Source organism: Hemicordylus capensis, chromosome 5 (genome assembly GCF_027244095.1).
Source record: "Hemicordylus capensis ecotype Gifberg chromosome 5, rHemCap1.1.pri, whole genome shotgun sequence".
Lineage (NCBI taxonomy): Eukaryota > Metazoa > Chordata > Lepidosauria > Squamata > Cordylidae > Hemicordylus > Hemicordylus capensis.
The window spans coordinates 258,221,836-258,242,820 of NC_069661.1; the positions used below are offsets into that span (position 1 = coordinate 258,221,836).

The 20,985-nt window shown below is 51.2% G+C and overlaps 1 protein-coding gene across 1 annotated transcript in view; it reads right to left on the bottom strand.

Moving 5' to 3' along the window:
• Positions 1–5,725: 5,725 nt before the first annotated feature.
• Positions 5,726–20,985, bottom strand: part of LOC128328407 (acrosin-like) — a 45,597-nt gene continuing 30,337 nt past the window's right edge. Inside the window, exons 6-9 of the mRNA XM_053258372.1 lie at positions 13,959–14,162; positions 12,975–13,246; positions 9,228–9,382; positions 5,726–6,775 (exon numbers count right to left, since the gene is read on the bottom strand). Of these exons, the coding sequence (XP_053114347.1) occupies positions 6,239–6,775; positions 9,228–9,382; positions 12,975–13,246; positions 13,959–14,162 (1,168 nt within the window). The 3' untranslated portion in view covers positions 5,726–6,238. The remainder of the gene's footprint in view (positions 6,776–9,227; positions 9,383–12,974; positions 13,247–13,958; positions 14,163–20,985) is intronic.

The window sequence follows — 20,985 nt, forward strand, 5'->3', positions numbered from 1 at the left end:
AGGCTTTTTTCAAAAGCCGCTGGAACTAGAGGGTTATTTTAGGCCGGACATAAATCGGGCTAAGCCAGAATGCGCAGCCTCGCTTGGGCAGCGGGGGGGGGGGGGCAGACAGAGTCCTGTCTGTACTGGTCCCTGATAGCCCGGAGGGATTTTGAAGTAAAGTAAACAGCATCTGCTCCCAGGCAGACCCCAGGGTGAGGCACTGGGTGCCGGCCTGTCTGCTTCTCCTTCTTCCCCCATCTGCTCCCCAGGACTGTCTGCTGAACTGTGGTGAGGCTTTGCAGGACTGGGGCCCAGGGGGTGACTTGGCCGTTTCCTGGACTCCATCTGCCTAGAGCTGCCTGCTCAGGGCTATTTAGGGTGCTGCCAGTGGCAGCAGGCCTGCCACCAGCGGGGCTGGCCCTTTGGGGGAGCCACTTCGGGGGTCAGCGAGGGTGTGGGCCAGGCCTCCTGGCTCAAGTACTCGCATGGGGGGGGGGCATTTGATAATTTGGCTTCTGTTTTTAATTGAGACCTGGGTGAGATTTTTATGATGTGTCTGGGTTTGGCTGGCGATGGGGAAACGGGGCGTACCCAGTGATTATGGGGCAGCAATTCTGGTGGTGGTGAGGAACAGAAGAAGTAACGTTGGCAGGTCAGCGGATCATTATAGGGGGGATCAGAAATCTAATATCTGTTTCCCCTTTCAGATGTCCTGCCAGCTCTTTGACCTCAGGGAGCAGTGCCAAGCACCCTTGGAATCTCACCTTGCTCCTTTGTAATGCCAGGTCGGTCCAGAACAAATCAGAAACCATTCATGATCTGATTCTGGATGCAGGAGCTGACCTAGTTTATATTACAGAGACTGGGTTGGGGGAGCCCGATGGCCCAGTCTGGTCCTAGCTTCCCCCTCCAGTGTACTTTGTTGAGGAGCTGGTGAGGGACCGCGGGTGGGGTTGTGGAGTGGCTGTGGTCTATAAGAATAACAGCTCCCTTACCAGGATCCCTGTCAAAATGTTGGATCATATTGAATGTGTGTACCTAAATTTGGGGACCAGGGATAGACTGGGACTTCTGTTGGTGTGCCGATCGCGCCGCTGCTCAACAGAGTCCCAAACTGAACTGACAGACTTGTCTTGGGCTTGGTGTTGGAGTCCCCCAGGCTTGTGGTGCTGGGGGAATTCAATGTTCACTTTGGGACCGATTTGTCCGGGGCGGCTCAGGAGTTCATAGCGACCATGACGACTATGGGCCTATCCCAAGTGGTTTTGGGGCCAACGCACATTGCTGGTCACACGCTTGCTTTGGTCTTTCACTCTGATCAGGGTGTTCCGTGGGTGGGGAATCCTGTGATTTCCCCATGGTCATGGACGGACCACCATTTGGTTAAGGTTAGACTCACAATCACTTCACAGGGGCAAGGGACCTATTAGGATGATCCGCCCGAGAAGGTTATTGGATCCAATAGGATTTCAAGAAGCCTTGGAGGGATTTAGTGTTGGCTCTGCTGGCGATCCTGTTGATGCCCTGGTGGTGAATTGGAACAGCAAACTCACTGGGGCAGTAGACATGATTGCTCCTAAGCGTCCTCTCCGACCAGCTTCAAAATTGGCCCCTTGGTATACGAAAGAACTATGGGGGCTGAAGCGGTGAAGTAGACAACTGGAGCACAAGTGGAGAAAGACTCGGCTTGAATCCGACAGATTGCAACATAGAGCTCATTTGAAGACCTATGCTCAGGCAATACATGCAGCAAAGAAGTGATTCTTTTCTGCCCATATTGCATCCACAAGTTCACGTCCGGCAGAGTTGTTCAGGGTTGTGAGAGGGCTAGTGAGTGCCCCTCCTCCTTTGAATCAGAATTTGGTACCATCGGTTACCTGCTGTGACGTGTTTAATGAATTCTTTGTGGGGGAAATCTCTTGTATTCAGGCTGACTTAGACTCCGTCTCCACAATTGCTTCAGTGTCTGATGTGGAGGTGTCCAGCGACTCCTCTTGTGTGGTTAGGTTGGATCAGTTCCAGTTTGTGACTCCTGAGGCTGTGGACAAGCTGATTGGAACAGTGCGGCCTACCATCTGTTCTCTTGACCCTTGCCCGACATGGCTTATAATATCTGGCAGGGGGGTTGTAGTAGAAGGCCTGGCAGAGATTATAAATGCGTCTCTGAGGGAAGGTAGGGTGCCTCCTTGTCTTAAAGAGGCAATTATTAGACCACTTCTGAAGAAGCCTGCCTTGGATCCCTCAGAGCTGAGCAACTACAGGCTTGTCTACAACCTTCCATGGTTGGTGGGCAAGGTAATTGAGAAGGTGGTGGCCTCCCAGCTCCAGACAGTCTTGGAAGAAGCCGATTATCTAGACCCATTTCAGACTGGCTTTTGGGTGGGCTATAGGGTGAAGACTGCCTTGGTCAGCCTGGTGGATGATCTCCAATTGGGAACTGAAAGAGGAAGTGTGACTCTGTTGGTCCTTTTGGATCTCTTGGCGGCTTTCGATACTATCGACCATAGTATCCTTCTGGAGCATCTGAGGGGGCTGGGTGACCTCCAGACTGGATTAGTGTAATGCACTCTATGTGAGGCTGCCTTTGTATGTAGTCCGGAAACTACAGCTGGTTCGGAATGCGGCAGCCAGGTTGGTCTCTGGGTCATCCTGGAGAGACCATATAACTCCTGTATTGAAGGAGCTACACTGGCTGCCGATATGTTTCCGGGCAAAGTACAAGATGTTGGTTATAACCTGTAAAGCCCTAAACGGATTGGGCCCTGGGTATTTAAGAGAATGCCTTCTTCGTCATGAACCCCACCAGCTATTGAGATCATCAGGAGAGGTCTGTCTGCAGTTGCCACCGGCTCGTCTGGTGGCTATTCAGGGATGGGCCTTCTCTGCTGCTTCCCCAGAGCTTTGGAACGCATTCCCTGCTGAAATAAGAGCCTCTCCATCTCTGACAATTTTTTAAAAAAAAATCTTTAAAGACACATATGTTTACCCAGGCTTTTAATTAAATACCATTTAAATAGTTTAACACCATTTTAAAATATTGTTTTAAGGTTTTAAATTGTTGTAATGTTTTAACTTTTTGCTGTCATTTTTGTTAACCAATGTTTTAATTTCTCTCTTATTATTTGTTTTAACTAATTTTTTGGTTAATTTTAAAAAAAACTTTTCTGTTGTTGTTCTTGTTGTAAACTGCCCAGAGATGTATGTTTGGGGCAGTATAAAAATATGTTGAATAAATACATTAGTTTTTAAAAGGCAGATGATATGTGGACTCACACTCTCCATCCCGAAGGAGATTCGAACCAAACGCCATGTTGTGCAAAGCCTCCTGGTCTCTGAGTGAAAGGGCATGTTCACACTTGGCATCTCCTTTGCTGGCTGTTGCCGGAGTCAGCACGTCCGTTGCATTCCGGGGTGCTCAGGGCCAGAGGCCTGGTCCATGTGTGCAAGCAGAATGAGGTGGGAAGAATCATGAGGGGGTGGGCTGGGCTGTCCTATTCCAAGCGACAGGCCATGGCTCTGGTTCTGAATGCCCCCCTCTTGCAGGTAAGTATTGTACCTCAGAGAAAGAGGTTCTAGCCCAGCTCATTGCCTCTGGTGCTAATTTGTGCTAGTTCCCTTTTCCCAACAGTGATCCACGCAGGGGAGCATTCAAAATCTGGTCCTGCATACTGGCAATCGCAATCGGAAGTGGTGCAACTCCTCCCACCTCTGATTCTGCTGCAGGCGAGAGCCAGGCCTGGCCATGGAAGGCAGGGCGGACTCTGAAGGCATTTGGAAGGGTCAGCTTCTGCGGAGCATGGCTTCTTGGCCTCTGGTGTGACCTGCTATAAGTGCATCATCCCCATGCTGCTGCTGCTGCAGCTGTTGAACTGGCTTCCCCTCACTTGCTGGGCAAAACTCAGACCACCCTCGACCTTTTGCCTTTTCACACTCAGCCTCTCCATGTCTTGGGCCCTGTTTGGGGATCATACTGGTGGTGCAATGCTCAGCAGCACGATGCATCTGCCACTTATTTTTCAACAAAAGTCTGCCAAGTGGGCTATACTGAAAAAGCATAAGAGGAAGGAAGGTGGTTCACTCTGTCCACAAAAGGGTCATAATTTAATCTAGAGACCACCTTCCTCCTTACGCCCTGACAATTATCTTTGGTAAGCAGAGAATTATTATTACTAGGGGAAAGATGATGACCTGGCAATGTGCCGTGATTATGCTAAAGGGAACAGCCCCTGCCCACAGGCCTATCGTCTACAAAGAGAGGCCATAAAGAAAGAGGAGAGGCCCCAAAAGAAGGGAGAAGGAGAGAAAAGCAGAGACTACAGCTCAGGGGCTTGGGAGGAGATGAGACGGGACAGACACGAGACGAGAAGCCACGGAGTAGAGATATTTAAAACAAAGAGTAGCGACAGAACAGAAATGGAAGCCAGTGGATGGGGTGGGTGGGAAGCAAGGTGGGAGTGGGTGCCTTGGGACCCAATGTGGAGAGAGGCCCCTGCTAGAGTCCTCTCTCTGAAGGGTTGTCCTCCAATGCCAGACCATCCTCTCCTTGAAGGGGTGTCCTCCAGGCCCAGGTGCTCCTGCTGCCTGAGACAGAGCAGCTAACCACAGGCACCTCCCGCCCTGGACACCTGCCAAACACGGGCCCTCTACCTAAACTTGCATCCATATATATAAATTAGCATGTGCACATTTTATGTAAAAGTGTCCTTTCTGTTGATGATGAATATCCTCTTTTTCAGCAATGTGTCTGTGTGCACTCTAGCCCCCCCCCCCCCCTCTTCTTAAGGGAAGCATGAGGAGGATTGCCAGGAAAGTTAGGAAATTTAGGACCAGCAAACAGAAGTATTCTTCTTTCAACAACGCATAATCCACTTGTGGAATTCTCTGCTGCAAGATGTTTTGACAACCAACAACCTGGATGGCTTTAAGAAGGGTTTGGATAACTTCATGGAGGAGAGGTCCATCAACGGCTACTAGTCGGAGGGCTATAAGCCACCTCCAGCCTCCAAGGCAGGATGCCTCTGGATACCAGTTGCAGGGGAGTAACAGCAGGAGAGACAGCATGCCCTCAACTCCTGCCTGTGGCTTCCAGCGGCATCTTGTGGGCCACTGTGTGAAACAGGATGCTGGACTAGATGGGCCTCCTTGAGGGGCCTGATCCAGCAGGGCTGTTCCTATGTTCTTACGAGGAGGGCAGAGAGCAAGCTGCCACTCTCCCTGGGGGGGGGGCAGAGACACTCCCCCCCCCCGCCAACCACCATTCAGTTGTAGCTACGCCGCTGCCTGTGAATGAGATGTAATGTGGGCAAAGTGAGAGACAGAAACAATCAAACAGGCAGAGGAGCAGAATTACCAATGGAAGAAAGAAAACAGTTCTGTCTCCTTGACTCTGTCCGTGTGGCTCCAAATGGCCCACAAAAGCTGGGTGTGGAATAGGTCTCCTTATTTACATTAAATGTATGCCTGCTTTCCCCAAAATTCCAGTTTTTAGAGATTGACAGTCCCAATGTTTACATTTGAATTTCAAATGTTACTGTTGAGAGGCATGCTTGAAAGAATGAACAATGAAGTCACTTCACACCCCATGCCAACTGCCCAGGACAGAAGTCGATTGCCACGGACTTCCAGGTGCCTATGCCTTGTGCTGGCCTGAGGGAAATCTCCATATCCAACAGTATCCACAATGAATAATACTTTATATTTTTAAAATATATATATAAATAAATAAAATAAAAATCAAACTAGGAACATTTAAATTTGATTTATTCAAATTGAGCCATCTTCCAACCAAGACTGTGGTATGAGAGTGAAAGCAGCTCCAGGTGTCTCTGGGATCTTCCGCTTGTCCTCGGGCAGGGTCCAGCTTGAGACTGGCCAGCTTGGCCTCTGAGCCGGCTCCTTAAGAGTGTGATGGGGCCGTTCTCCAACAAGGGCCGCCAGGCTGCGCCGTATCCCGGGGTTAGGCGGCCCCTCCCACAGAGATGAGATGAGAGGCAGTAGCTGGCTTGGAGGTCAGGTCTGTGCTGGAGGAGTTGAGGTGTCTGGAGCATGCTAAGGATTGGGGCCAGGGCTTGTGGCCAGGCCCTGGTCTGACCCGAGATCCACTGCGGAGATCAAGGCGGGACTTGTGGTGCCCCAGCTCAGCTGCTTGAGCATACGGTCTACGTGTAAAAGAGGACACTTGCAAAGTGGAGGAAGTGTCTGGAGACAAGGGCGTCTGGCAGGGAGGGGTCCGTTTGCAAGAGGCTGGGTGCAGGAGTCAGCTGTCCTCGTCTTCATCGCCGGTTGCATATCCTGGCAGCACGATCACCCGCGGCTTGGGCTGGGTGGTCTTCGTTCTGGGCAGCCTGTAAATAACGCTAGAGACGGCGTTCCAGCCCTGGAGCTGCTGGGGCCGGGTGGTGACCCGCTTGGTTGTGGGCCGCCGTGTGGGCCGTGTGGGCCAGGTGGGGGCAGGCCGGTAATACCCCACATAATATGGCAAATTGTATTTGGCAACGATGTCTGCCGGTCGGAATATCAGCGGGCGCCGGGTCGGCATCATGGGAGGCCGCAGTGGCTTCCACAACGGGGGCCGCTGGGTCACGGGTCGCGGAGGAGGAGTCGTGGGGGGCGTGGTCTTGGGTTCAGGCGCCTCCTTCATGGTTTTCTTGATCCAGTCTTGGAAGTTCCGCGTGGCAGTGAAGACGCCTGGTCTCTTGGCCCTGTAGCAGCCGCTTCCCCAGCTGTTGAGTCCAACGAGCCAAAAGCGCTCCGATCTCCCAGGCCTGCACATGAGAGGGCCACCACCATCACCCTGCAGTAGCAGCAGCAGAGACAAGGGTCAGGGAGTCACCCTAACCCTAACCCTAACCCAGTCACACAAACATGCGCAGTGCCTGAGGGGTCACGACGCAGGGGTCTGATCCACACACCCGTGCTCCGGATGCCCTCCCTACCCCATCAGGACTATGCACGGTCTCCTAGGTGTGGAGGAAAGACGGCTGAATGAGAGGAGGAGAGGCTTCTCAGGGCTGGGCTGGTCAGTGCAGCCTGGAATTCTGCATGGAGTGGAGGAGGAGAGAGCGGACAGAGAGACCTTTTGCTCCCTCTCTCACAACACTCGAAGCAGGGGTCACCCCATGGAACGGAAGGCCAGGAAATACTTTCCCACACCACACATCATTATCCTCTGGAATTCTCTGCCAGAAGATGAGGTGGCAGCCCCCAGCCTGGACAGCTTTAAGTAGGGCTTAGATAAATTCATGGAGGAGAGGTCTATCAGTGGCTACTCGTCTGGTGGCTGTGGGCCACTCAGAGGCACGATGCCTCCCAGTTGCAGGGGGAGTAGCAGCAAGAGAGAGGGCATGCCCTCCTCAGCTCTTGCCTGTGGGCTCCCCAGAGGCATCTGGTGGGCCACTGGGGGAAACAGCATGCTGGGCCTCCTTGGGCCTGATCCAGCAGGGCTGTTCTTATGTCCTTTAGGCCTGGGGGTGGGGTCAGTGGCAGCCCCCATCAACCCTAAATGTGGCTCCCTGATTGTTCGGCCTGTCTGTGTGAGGCTTTGGCTAAAGCCATGTGCTGTCTGGCACCGTAGAGGACCATTCCCGCTGTGCAGTGCTGTGCCCTGCCCAGCACCAGGGGGTGGGAGGGCTCTTTTAAGGGAAGCTGAGCTCTCTTGAGCCCCAGCGGCACCATCTTGGCAGGGGTGCACAGAGGAGTGCTGAGAAGGGCCATGCTCCCCAGCAGTGTCCCCTGTCAGAGGGATTCCCAGAATCCTTGGCCAAAAGCCATTGCAGCTGGGGATTCTGGGGGCTCTAGTCAACGACATCTGGGAATCCCCTGGAATTCCCCTGTGATGGGGAGCACTGCTCCCCAGGGCTTTCCTCCCACAGCTCTTAAGAGAAAAGGCTCTTGAAGAGCCCTCCCAGCACTGAGAGCTGTGCCGTCCTGTGCAGCAGAGTCACCACGGTGGAAAACAGCTCGGACATGGGAGTGTTTCCGCCCCCCCCCGCCCCTAAAGTGGCCTCCACTTGTTAAACAGTTCGGATCACGGGTGTAGTCCGTTCCTACGACACCCCCGACTCCGTCACCGATGACAGCAGCCCGGGCATCCTTGCATCCCCCACCCCCACCCTGCTTTTCATGCCAAATATCACTTTGTTGCTGGTTCCGCTGCACCGGGTTGTTTTCAAAGGCTTTTCTGCCACCACCTGCCTGCCACTGATTTAAAAGCCAAGAAGGGGCTGGCTCATTTGCTTAGCTATAGGTAGATAGATAGATAGATAGATTAGATAGACTAGGGAAACATAATTGTCCTGCAATAGGTTATAATTAAATGCTCAAAATGAAGTATGCAGACATACCTGTTTTGTCCTTTTAATTGGTTTTCACTGTGTTTATGTTTAATTGTGATTTTAGATTGTGAAGCGCCCAGGGACTTGCATATGGGGCACTACAAAAATGTGTGAGTTAATCACTCACTCAATCAATCATCCCTCAGCGGCTGCTGTGAATGCAATGGCCGGCATGCGTTCTGGGCATTCATAGCACCTTCGTGGCCAGGTGAATGCACAGGAGACCAGCTGTGTCATTTCCCTACTGAGAGATTTGGCCAGCGAGACCCAGAGAAGGAAGCCAGGCCCTGAAGGGGCGCCAGGGGAGCCACTGGCCCATCCACATCCGCAATATTCTCCAAAGACAGGAGGGGGACTCCAGAGCACTGTCCGCAGTGGCAGGAGGCCAGTCTCCACACTGGCAGCCCAGCCTCCCGAGGGCCGCCGCACCCCTATGTCCGGCTCATAAAGGGAGGGCTGTCTGCCCATGAGGCCGGGAGACAACCAGGGCATTCCAGCCAGTTCTGGTCACTTTCCCAATGGGCAAGGGTGGTCCAGAACTAGGTCTGAGAGGGGCCAGAAAGGCCTCTGCGGGGGGAGCTCCTGCTCTGGGCAGAGAAGGTTCTTGAGCTCCAAGCACAACGTGCCAGACCTCAAAGGCACAGAGGCGGCGGCTGCCTTGGAGCAAGTGAGACCCTTGGGCTGGCAGTGGCTCTCCAGGCAGGAGTCGGCCCCAGCCCTTTTTGGAGATGCTGCCGCCAGGCCAGGGCTCCAACCTGGGAGCACCACCTTCTGCAAACCAAGCAGGGGCTCTGCCAGCCGCTGAGCGACAGCCCCATGCAGGCGGGCCCCCCACCTCCTCCCTTGGAGAGGCCTGGGCAAGCCGGGCAGGCTCCAGTCACGGGAAATGGCCCCTGGCCTTGGCACACCTACCCGGCAGCTGTCCACGGCTCCTGTCTCAGAGAGGGCACACAGGTTGCTGTCTTCGATGCGGGTGAAATAGTAGAAGCTGCCGTTGCAGATGTCATTGGGCAAAATGTCCACTTTAGCCTCTTGCAGGATATCAGCATACTCAAACGTTTCGCTCTCTGGGAAGAGAAGGCACAAGACCCCTGGGTGTGGAACTCCCTCCCAACAATCGGGGCTTCGTTTCCAAGCAAGAGGTGCTGGGGCTCAGGCCTACCTGGGAGCCCGAAACCCAGGTGGAGGTTGCTGGCCGGTGGGTTACTCAGAAAAAGGGAAATTCTTTCTGCATCTACACAGCGGTGGTACTCAGTTAGGATTTCACATATTCCCAAGCTCAGCCCACCCACACATACTGAGTAAATTCACAGTCTGGTCATGACTTTAAGAGGTAATGGCTTAAAGTAACAGCTTTAAGAGGAGTTTGAATAACTTCAGGGAGGAGAGGTCTATCATTGGCTACTAGTCGGAGGGCTATAGGCCACCTCCAGCCTCAAAGGCAGGATGCCTCTGAGTACCAGTTGCAGGGGAGTAACAGCAGGAGGGAGGGCATGCTCTGAACTCCTGCATGTGGCTTCCAGTGGCATCTGGTGGGCCACTGTGCGAAACAGGGTGCTGGACTAGATGGGACTCCTTGGGCCTGATCCAGCAGGGCCCAAGAAAGAGGCCACATTTCTAGGCACACTGGATGACTGTGCCCTAGAATAATTGGTCATAGAAGCAACCAGTGAGAAGGCAACCTTGGACTTAATCTTGAGTGGCACCCAGGACCTGGGGCGAGATGTCAGTGTCATGGAACCTTTAGGGAACAGTGACCATAGTGTGAGCAAATTCAACATACATGCAGGGAGAGAATCGCCAAGGAAGTCTAAAACAGACACTTTGAATTTCAGAAGAGGAAACTTCTCTAAAATGAGGAGTATGGTGAAAACTGAAAGGGAAAATCAGGAGAATCACTTCAGAATGCATGGAGCTTACTCAAAAGCACCATAACAGAAGCCCAGTTTGACTGTATACCAAAAAGGAGGAAAGTTACCACCAAGTTTGGGAGGATGCCAGCATGGCTAACAAGTAAAGTCCAGGAAGCTATAAAGGGGAAGAAGAATTCCTTCAGAAACTGGAAGGCCTGCCCAAATGAAGAGAACAGGAAGGAACACAAAGTGTGACAAAAGAAAAGGCCAATTCCATGCTTGGAATCATTAGGAAGGGGGTTGAAAATAAAACTGCTAATATTATAATGCCCTTATACAAATCTATGGTGCAGCCACACCTGGAGTACTGCATACAATTCTGGTCACCACATCTAAAAAAGGACATTGTAGAATTGGAGAAGGTGCAGAAGTGAGCAACCAGGATGATCAAGGGGCCTGTAGTGCCTTCCTTATGAGGCAAGGCTACAACACCTGTGGCTCTTTAGTTTGGAAAAAAGATGACTAAGGAGAGATATGATAGAGGTCTATAAAATCATGCATGATGTGGAGAAAGTGGAGAGAGAGAAATTCTTCTCCCTCTTGCATAAGAGGTCATCCCATGAGAGGAGAGCTGGTCTTGTGGTAGCAAGCATGACTTGCCCCCTTAGCTAAGCAGGGCCTACCCTGGTTGCATTTGAATGGGAGACCACATGTGAGCACTGTAAGATATTCCCCTTATGGGATGGAGCTACTCTGGGAAGAGCAGAAGGTCCCAAGTTCCCTCCCTAGCAGCATCTCCAAGATAGGGCTGAGAGAGATTCCTGCCTGCAACCTTGGAGACAATACTGCCAGTCTGGGTAGACAATACTGAGCTAGATGGACCTATGGTCTGACTCAGAATGTGGCAGCTTCCTATTTTCCTATGAAACTGATTGCCAAGAAATTTAGGGCTGACAAAAGGAAGTACTTTCCCACACAATGCATAATTAACCTATGGAATTCTCTGCCATTAGATGCGGTGTGAAACAGGATGCTGGCCTGGATGGGCCTTGGGCATCATCCAGCAGGGCTGTTCTTATAAAGGCAGGCACTGGAGAGCAGCCCCGGTTAAGATTCCAGTTCAAATGATCCCCAGGAAAGGAAGATTTTAAAAAAAGAAATTTTTTTTAAAAACCTGAACTCTGCACTTCCTGCACAGTTCCCACTACATCCCTTTGGCTGGACAGTTTCAATATGTGGAATTGGTTGGAGATGGAGTTCCAGTGCATCGACATTTTGCACCAACTATCCTAATGACTACTAGGGGCCTTGGGAGTAGAGGCAGTGAGTCAGGGTCTCCCTATCTATGACCCCTGATCTGACTCTTCAGCACTTCCTGTGCTAAGTCACAATACTCCCTTTCCTCTTAGAGAACAGATGGAAACATCTCTCTTTCTCCTTCCCTGTTCATTATGTAGTGCTTTAGATTAGGGTTAGGACTTTCCTATCCAAGCATACCTAACCAGTAAATATTTAGTACTGAGTTCTACAAAGATCTCCATGTCTTCTTTCTAAATAGCTGCAATATCCAAACCATCCTCTGCTACCTACTCTGTAACTGGAGTGTGCTCTCTTCCTTAGTGCTCTGCTGTTTATCTATTGGAGGTGAAATGAAACCCCCCCCCAACAGAATCAGTGGAGTCAAGCCCCTTCCAAAGCACTGAAGACCTCATGATAGTCTTGTTGGAAGTGAAGGACTCTGTGCTGCCTCATGCCTCAGTGACAGAGGGGGACAGACTAGTGAGTCAGGGGGCTAGAGGGGTCAAGACATTGGTCATTCCTCCTCTCTACTGCTCTGACACTATCCCTTTGATATGTAGATTGCTACTCTCAGGGACTGCCTGCCTGCCTGCCTCCTCTCCTCCCTTCCTTTCTTCTCCCTCACACGCCTCTCTCTGCACCATGTGTGCACAGAGATGCAGACAGCATCTCTCTGCATCCAGCTAGCTAGCTAGATTAGCGATCCTATCTCTCCACTTTCCTACTAGAATGGAGTTCTCCAATAAAGACTCCTCATATTGATTTGAAACTATGAACTGGCTCCAAGTTTCTTTTGGCTCTTAGCAGACACGCATGCCTGGGCAGACTCCGCTGTGTTTTGCCTCTGTGTACTCTGCTGTAATAGAAGGGTATCTATTACCAGAGAGAATTCCCACCAAGTCTAAGGTTCTAGAGAATGTATTTATTTAAGATATTTACACGCCACCCCTCCAGTACACGACTGCTGCTGGCGGGGGGAGCCTGACAGACCTTTTGTTTCCACCTGTCAGCAGTGCGGCCTCCAATGATGGAGTCATCTCCGCTGAAGGGCCACTTAGGAGGTGTAGTTCCTCCTCCTCACCCCACCCACCCCTGTTCCTGTGCTCCTCTTAGAATGTCCCTTTGCCCGCACCATCTTGTCCTGTCCTTTGCTCAGAAAGCCTTGGCTTGGAAGGCATTCTTCCAGCTCTCAGCAAGAGGTTGGGTGCACGCATGGGAAGCCCCCTGGGTCCACCAGCTCAGTACTGCCTACCCGCACTGGGAGCAGCTCTCTGAGCTTTCAGACAGGGCCGTTCCCAGTCCTATCGAGCGATGGCAAGGAGGGCTGGGCTTGGGACCTTTTGCTTGCAAAACTGATGCTCTCCCCTGAGCCCCAGCCCCAGGGCGAGGGGGCTCCCAGTTCTTGCCCCAGAAGAGAGGAGCCTGGCAGTGGCAGGGGGCTTGGGAGCTGGGCTGGGCCTCTGTGGGGTCGCTGGGAGCCCGGCCTTCTGGTGGCCCCGTGACTCACTGAACACGTCGGTGATGCCCCAGCCAACCACGAAGCAGTGCGTCAGGCCTGAGAACTCCGTGGTGTCGTCTGGCAAGCAGGCTGGCTGGACATAGTCGTTGCAAATCACTGGCTCGTCCAGCTCCACCAGGGCAATGTCGTTGCGGTGCCCAAACTGCTTGTACTGCTCGTGCTGCAGGATCCGCTTGAAGGAGCGCGTCTGGGCATCGGTCCCCGGCTGGGACTGCTGGGTGGCGCCAATCAGGACTCTCCAGTACTCAACCTTCAGATACCTGCGGCGGCAGGAAACAGTCAGCATGCAGACTATTGCCCTCCCACATGCCTAGGTAGCTGCCCGTCCAGCCACTTACTACTCGTGAGTAAATCCATTGTGGGGTAAGCTTAGCCTGGGTCCTGCTCCACTGAGACGAAGGAAGGAGGCTCCAATGGAAATCAAACGCCCTACGGCAGGGTTTCTTAACCTTGGGCCCCCGGATGATGTCGGACTACAACTCCCATCACCCCCAGACATGGCCTTTGTGGCTGAGGATGATGGGAGTTGTAGTCCAGAGACATCTGGGGGCCCAAGGTTAAGAAACCCTGCTCAACGGGTGTGATTTTTCCTTAGGAGGGGTGGGGTGGCAGCATAACTTGGGCTGCTGTGTTGAGAGTTAGCCCAGAAACCCCAGCTGTGCCTTCTTTCAGCCCCCACCCCACTTTAGAGATGGTGTCACCGTAGGTGTGTCTCTGCTTTGCCTGGGCCATGGATTCCACCCAGAGAAGCTGGCACAGGATTCCAGGCAGGGCTGTCCTTGGGGCATGGCAAGCAGAGCGACCGCCCCGGGCCCCACTCTTTTAACCCCCATTAGAATTAACTGGAAGGGGGCCCCACACTGGCTGATTGGCCCCAGGCTCCGCACCCTGCCAGGGCTCTCTAAGGACAGCTCTGATTCCAGGAGCCCTGGAGTTCCCCTGGTGTTACGGTGGAGGTCTAGTTTGGCTTACTTTTTGATCGCAAAGCAGTGAGCTGCCGTCAAGACCCATTGCGAGTTGATCAGTGAGCCTGCACAGAAATGCCGGAAGCCTTTCCGCGTTGGGAACTGGAAGCTGACGACCCAGGGCCACATTCCCGGCAGAGCGTTGTTGCCTCCCACAATCCGTGTGGAAGTAGCATGGCTGGAGGCCAGAGGCCGCCTTCCACACGCACCGCTGGAAAAAGACAGCCGTTCAGGACATCCGGCCAAGACACACCGAACATGCCGCTTGGACAGGCAGCTGGCCTCAGGCCAGTGCGACGGCAAAGCGACCCCAGCAGACTCACTCCCCTCCAACTTGACCCAGATGCTGCTTAGCACAGGGGAGTGGAGAGATTCTGGGAACCAGCAAGCACATACTCCCTCTCGGGTCCCTGGCGAAGTTGGAGACCGCACTCTGCCTTCTAGGGCAGCCGAGGCCACTGCCGATCAGAGCAGAGGAGGAGCCCGGATAGAGCAGCAGGCCAAGGTGAGTCCAGCCCGCCTCCAACACTGGCTGACCTGAAGCCCCCAGGAAGCTCACAAGCAGGGCAGGAATGCCACAGACTCCCCTCTAGTTGCCTCCAGCAAATGGTATCCAGAAGAGATGGTCTGCTTCTGAAAATAGAGCTCCCTCCTTACTAAGGGTGCCTAAATACTGTGGAGACCTCTCCTCCTCAAATTTGTGTAATGCTTTTTAAGGCCCTTTGAGCTACTGGCCATCTGCACATCTTGTGGCAGTGAATTCTCTAAGCTAATAATGCCTCGTGCAAAGAAGCTCATTGTTTAGTCTGTCTTAAATCCATGGCCCTTCATTTCCACCAGGTGAATCCTAATATTATGAAAGTGGGAGACATCTCTCTCTTTGTCCGTTCTCTCTATAGGTTGACCCAGGGTTTCTCAACCTGGGGTCCCCAGATGTCGTTGGACTACAACTCCAATAATCCCCAAGCAAAAGCCATTGCAGCCGAGGATTCTGGGAGTTGTAGCCCAACAACATCTGGGGGGCCAGGGTTAAGAAACCCTGAGCTAGATAGCTAGATGTCCCGTGTAGGCAGCTACTGGAGCATGAGCAACCATGTCAGCCAGGACGGGGGGTGAGGCACTAGCAGCCATGAGCCACAGAAAAAGTTGTGGGATGAATGGTGGGGAGGCAGAGACTCAGAAGACTAAGGGACTAGGAAGAGACTGTTTTGTGCAACAGGGCTCTGGACTGCAAGAAGGCACCACAAGTGGGCTTGTTTTCTCTCTCTCTCTGTGGTGGCTGTGGTGGGATGCCCACCAGACCAGCTGCAGAAGGAAGAGGCCCGAGTGCTTCCATCTAGCCCAGCACCCAGATAGACTGTCTCTGAATCTGGAGGTTCCAAATAGCATTCATGACTAATCACCAAGGCCCACCCTCTCTCCCACCTCTCTTCCCCATGGGTGTTGCTTACGTGCAGCCATCATATTGGGCATATGCCAACCAGAAGAAAGAAAGAGGCAAAATGGGGAGAAGCAGCCTCTTCATGCTGCATGGTGTCAGTTTCCACCACCTGTTCCTGTTGCTCATGACATCATAAACTGTCTTCAGGTTTCAGCCAATCAGCTCATTGCCAATATGACATCATACACAACAGTCAGTTCTGTGCTGCCTTTTCTCCTCTGGAATGGAAAACATGGAACGGGAAACTGTCACCCATGAAAAGATGGCGTGCACGGCCCAAGACATGAAGCCTCCAAGGCATCGGCATGGCTTTGCGCCTAAGCACTGTTATGTTTGCATGGACAATGGGAGCCATGGGGGACATGGCAAATAATGTAACTTGCCTGGTCCAGGCTAAGGGAGTTCTCGCCTCTCACTCTCAGTCCATCTGCCTTGCAAAGGACTCGGAGAGCTGCGGGCTGCATGCCATACTTGCTGTTCTTGCTTTGTGACGGCAAGGCCAACGTCCCATGGAGAGTGGCCAGGCCCCCCGGAATTCCTGGTTTCACCCGGATGTGAAGCATCTCACCCAGATTGCTTAGCCCACCCAGATTCTCCCGGATTTCAGCTTTCTTCTTCTTTTCTTTCAAGCAAAGCTAAGCTAAGCTCTAGCCCTTGTAGAAGCGGAGTTATGGAGCAAAACGTGCAGTCACTCTTCTGCTCAGAAACTATTTTCAAGCCAATTTACATAACATGCACACTTATTTAACACATTTCTATATGGCCCAAAACGCAAGTCTCTGGGAGGTTCATAACAAAACAATAAAAACAACAATGTTGGCAACCCAAGGTGCATACACAGAGTTCTTCTATTGGAACTGCTCCAGAGTGCTTAGGCCCAGGATGAATTTTGGCAGAAAGTTTAGAAATGCAGTGTAGGGCAGAAGGAAGCAAATCGGCTTTGCAAGTCCAGCTGACAAAAAAAATTGTTATAGCTGTAGCTCCGGATACTAGTCAGACCACTCCTTGCATCAGAAGCTGTTGAAGCTATTCCCATGATCGGTAGAAAGTGGGCTAAGGGAGCCAGCCTAGCCCGCTTTCTAGCAATCGTGGGAAGCACCGGGCTCATGGGCAAGCCTGGTAGTTCCCAGGTGGCAAGCCCGCCTAATTCACTCTCCCCTTAGATGAGATTAACCGAGCAAGTGCTCTGTTAACCTCAATTTGTTTGTTTGTTTGTTTGTTTGTTTGTTTGTTTGTTTGTTTGTTTGTTTGACACATTTTTATACCACCCAAAACTTACATCTCTGGGCGATTTACAACAAAAACAAAAAGTTAAAACATCAGTTAAAACAAATAAATGACAAATTAAAACCTTGGTTAAAACAAATGACAAAAAGTTATAAGAATTTAAAACCTTAAAACAATATTTTAAAATGAAGTTAAAACTATTAAAATAGTATTTAATTAAAAGTCTGGGTGAACAAATGTGTCCTTAAAGATTTTTAATAAATTGTCAGAGATGGGGAAGCTCTTATTTCAGCAGGGAGCGCGTTCCAAAGCATTGGGGCAGCAACTGAGAAGGTCCATCCCCGAGTAGTCACCAGACGAGCTGGTGGCAGCGCCAGACGGACCTCTCCTGATGATCTCAATAGGCAGTGGGGTTCATGCCGAAAAAGACGTTCTCTTAAATACCCGGGGCCCAAGCCATTTAGGGCTTTATAGGTTATAACCAGCACCTTGTATTTTGTCTGGAAACTTATCGGCAGCCAGTGTAGCTCTTTCAGTACAGGAGTAATATGGTCTCTCAGAGATGACCTAGATACCAACCTGGCTGCCGCATTCTGAATCAGCTGTAGTTTCCCAAATACATACAAAGGCAGCCTCACATAAAGTGCATTGCAGTAGTCAAGCCTGGAGGTGACCAGCATATGTACCTCTGTCCTGAGGTCATTCATCTCAAGAAACGGACGCAGCTGGTGTATCAGCCAAAGCTGATAAAAGGCACCTCTGGCCACTGCCTCAACCTTGGAAACCAGGGAGAGGCCTGGATCCAGAAGCACCCCCAGACTACACACCTGTTCCTTCTGGGGAAATGTAACCCCATCGAGAACAGGCAGATCAAACTCATCTCCCGAGTTACAACCCCGCACAATAAGTACTTTCATCTTATCTGGATTCAGTCTCAGTTTGTTATCCCTCATCCAGCCCATCACCGACTCCAGGCAGGCATTTAGGGAGGTTATGCCTTCTCCCGATGAGGTTGACATAGAGAAATAGATTTGGGTGTCATCAGCATACTGATAGCACCCTGCACCAAATCTCCTGATGATCTCTCCCAGCGGTTTCATGTAGATATTAAACAACAACAGAGACAATACGGAGCCCTGAGGGACACCATATGAAAGTTCAGATTTTTAAGAACAGTCCCCGAGGGACACCATCTGGAATCTGCCCGAAAAGTAGGAGCTGAACCACTGCAAAGCAGTGCCCTCCACTCCCAATGCCCTCAGACACTCCAAAAGGATACTATGGTCGATAGTATTGAACGGCGCCAAGAGGTCCAAAAGGACCAACAGTGTCACACTTGCTCTGTCAATTGCCAATTGGAGATCATCCATCAGGCCGCCCAAGGCAGTCTCCACCCCATTGCCCGCCCAAAAGCCAGTCTGAAATGGGTCTAGATAATCAGTTTCCTCCAAGACTGTCTGGAGCTGGGAGGCCACCGCCCTCTCAATGACCTTGCCCAACCACACAAGGTTGGAGACAGGCCTATAGTTGCTCAACTCTGAGGAATCCAGAGCAGGCTTCTTCAGAAGTGGTCTAATAATTGCCTCCTTAAGACAAGGAGGCATCCTGCCCTCCCTCAGAGAAGCATTTATAATCTCTTCTAGGCCTCATACAACAATCCCCCTGCGAGATAAGCTAAGCCATGTCAGGCAAGGGTCAAGAGAACAGGTGGTAGGCCGCACCGCTCCAAGCAGCTTGTCCACATCCTCAGGAGTCACAAACTGGAACTGATCCAACCTAACCACACAAGAGGAGTCGCTGGACACCTCCACATCAGACACTGAAGTAATTGTGGAGACGGAGTCTAAGTCGGCCCAAATATGAGAGATTTTCCCCACAAAGAATTTATTAAACATGTCACAGCAGATAACCGATGGTTCCAGATCCTGATTCAAAGGAGGAAACATAGGAAACTGCCATATACTGAGTCAGACCATTGGTCTATCTAGCTCAGTATTGTCTACACAGACTGGCAGCAGTTTCTTCAGGGTTGCAGGCAGGAGTCTTTCTCAGCCCCACTATCTTGGAGATGCTGCCAGGGAGGGAACTTGAAACCTTCTGCTCTTCCCAGAGCAGCTCCATCCCCTGAGGGGAATCTCTTCCAGTGCTCACACTTCTAGTCTCCCATTCATATGCAACCAGGGCAGACCCTGCTTAGCTAAGGGGGCAAGTCATGCTTGCTACCACAAGACCAGCTCCCCTCTCCTAATTTGGAGAGAGGGGCACATACTAGCCCTCTCACAACCCTGAACAACTCCACCGGATGTGAACTTGCAGATAATTTTATTGCTTGTGTGCCGCCTCAGTGAACGGTGACACACGAGTAGACCCCCGGCCGGGAGGCTGCAAGCAATGGGCCGGCAGGGAGGTATGCAGGCCCTTTATGGAACTTTCAGCCATATTTGGCCAACAGGGGCAACGGGGCAGCAGGGAGGTACATTGCCACCCCAATTAGCTGTTAGAGAAATGGGTGCCGGGGGGGGGGGTAAGTGCACCCTCCCCCACTCCTAAAGCGGCAACCCTGCTGCTGTCAAACCAGTTCAGAGGCCCATAAAGGACCTCTGAGCCGGGTCTGTGCACATCCCTAGTGTGAGTTACAAAGAAAACCAAGTGTAGAATAATGAACAGAAAACAGAAATTAACAAATGAAACCAACTATGGATAAATTGCTGATACAATTCACACTCTACTTATCTTTACTTCAACTCCAAAGCCTCAGGGCAGTAAAAACCGGTAGTTCTACTGCCGCCAGAGAGTTGAAAGACAGGCAAACAAAGAGAGCAATGGTGGAAAGAATAATTACAAGAGAAGTGATATATCATTTCTTCTGCAGCAAAAAGTAATCAGCTAGCAATATATTCAGACAAGCAGCCCTTGCAGGCCAGAGAAGTTGCCAAATGGCGCCCTTTCCTTGCTGGGAATTCTCTCTGGTAAAAGAATCCCCTTTTCATTATAGCCAAGTGTACAGAGGCACAACACAGCAGATTTGGTCAGGCGTGCGTGTATGCTGAGAGTAAAGTAACTTGGAGCCAGTTCATAGTTTCAAATCAATATAAGTGGTATTTATTAGAGAACTCCATTCTAGATAGGAAGGTGAGGAGTTAGGATCTCTAATCTAGCTAGCTAGCTGGATGCAGATGGGTTCTGCATCTCTGCACACATGGTGCAGGGGAGAAGAGCTTGCATGTTGCAAGGTAGAAGAAACAGGAAGAGAAGGGAGAGAGGAAGGAAGTGGCTGGAAGGAAGAAACTCCCTAAGATTAGCAATCTACAGTACATTCCAAAGGGATCGTGTCAGAGCAGTAGAGAAGGGATGACCAATGTCTTGACCCTCTAGCCTTCTGACTCACTAGTCTGTCCTCCACTGTCATTGAGACAAGAGACAGCGCATAGTCCTTCACTTCCAACATTCCTGGCATTCAGTTTCCGGAAGTCCACCCTAAAGCAACAAAGAGGCAAGCCAAGTTTTTAGGAAGCCCGGGCTTTTGAAGCCCTTTAACTCGCATTTCCTCCAGAATGGAGGGGGTGAGTTCACATATTGGCTAGATTTACCCCAAAGTCCCTGTGAGTTATCAGGGAGCAGTAGAGTGTAAACCGATTTATATCCAGGGTAAAAAAAATCCACTATTTGGGTTGGGTTTTTTGGGACGACTTCAAGTTCTCTGTAAAGCTTCCCTGTAAACTTGTGGTAAAACCTGCTGTGCGTAAAAGTCCCATGTAACAATCAGGCAGTAACAGCCTTTCCTTTCCTGTAAAGAGTGAACCAGACGTGAACCCTGTCTTGACTGACAGGCAGTGACTTCTAGAGATCAGCCACTCAACACACAGTGGGTAGGACCTTGAGAGCCATGAGGCAGGAAGAGAAGCATGTCTTTTTGCAGAAGGAGCTAGGCGGGAAAGAGAGAGAGGACAGGAGGACGGCTTAGTGAGCAGCAATGGAGTTTTGCTGCCTCATGGTCAACAGGTAGCCTGGAGAATTCTCTCATGGAAGGACATATGCAGATCCTTGAGAGACAGGACTGCAGGAAGTTTTTATACTCTCCTGGAGTTTGGGGTGAGTTCAAGGGGGAAGAAAGCCGGGGCTTTTGGCTTCTGAAAGTTTAACCTAGGGAACAGTTTGTTAGCCAGTTGACTTCTTATTTTGCTTTTTGTGTGCTTTGCAAATGCTTACAACTGGTCAATTCTGTTTTATCTGTAATGTAACCAGCTACGAAACACTAGCCTGGATCCAGCTCCGCAACGAAGGTGTTGTAAAAGTCTCTGTAAACTCTCAAAGGTGCTTTTTGTACTTTCTAACATCTGTGTTCTAGGCAACTGGGTAACCACAA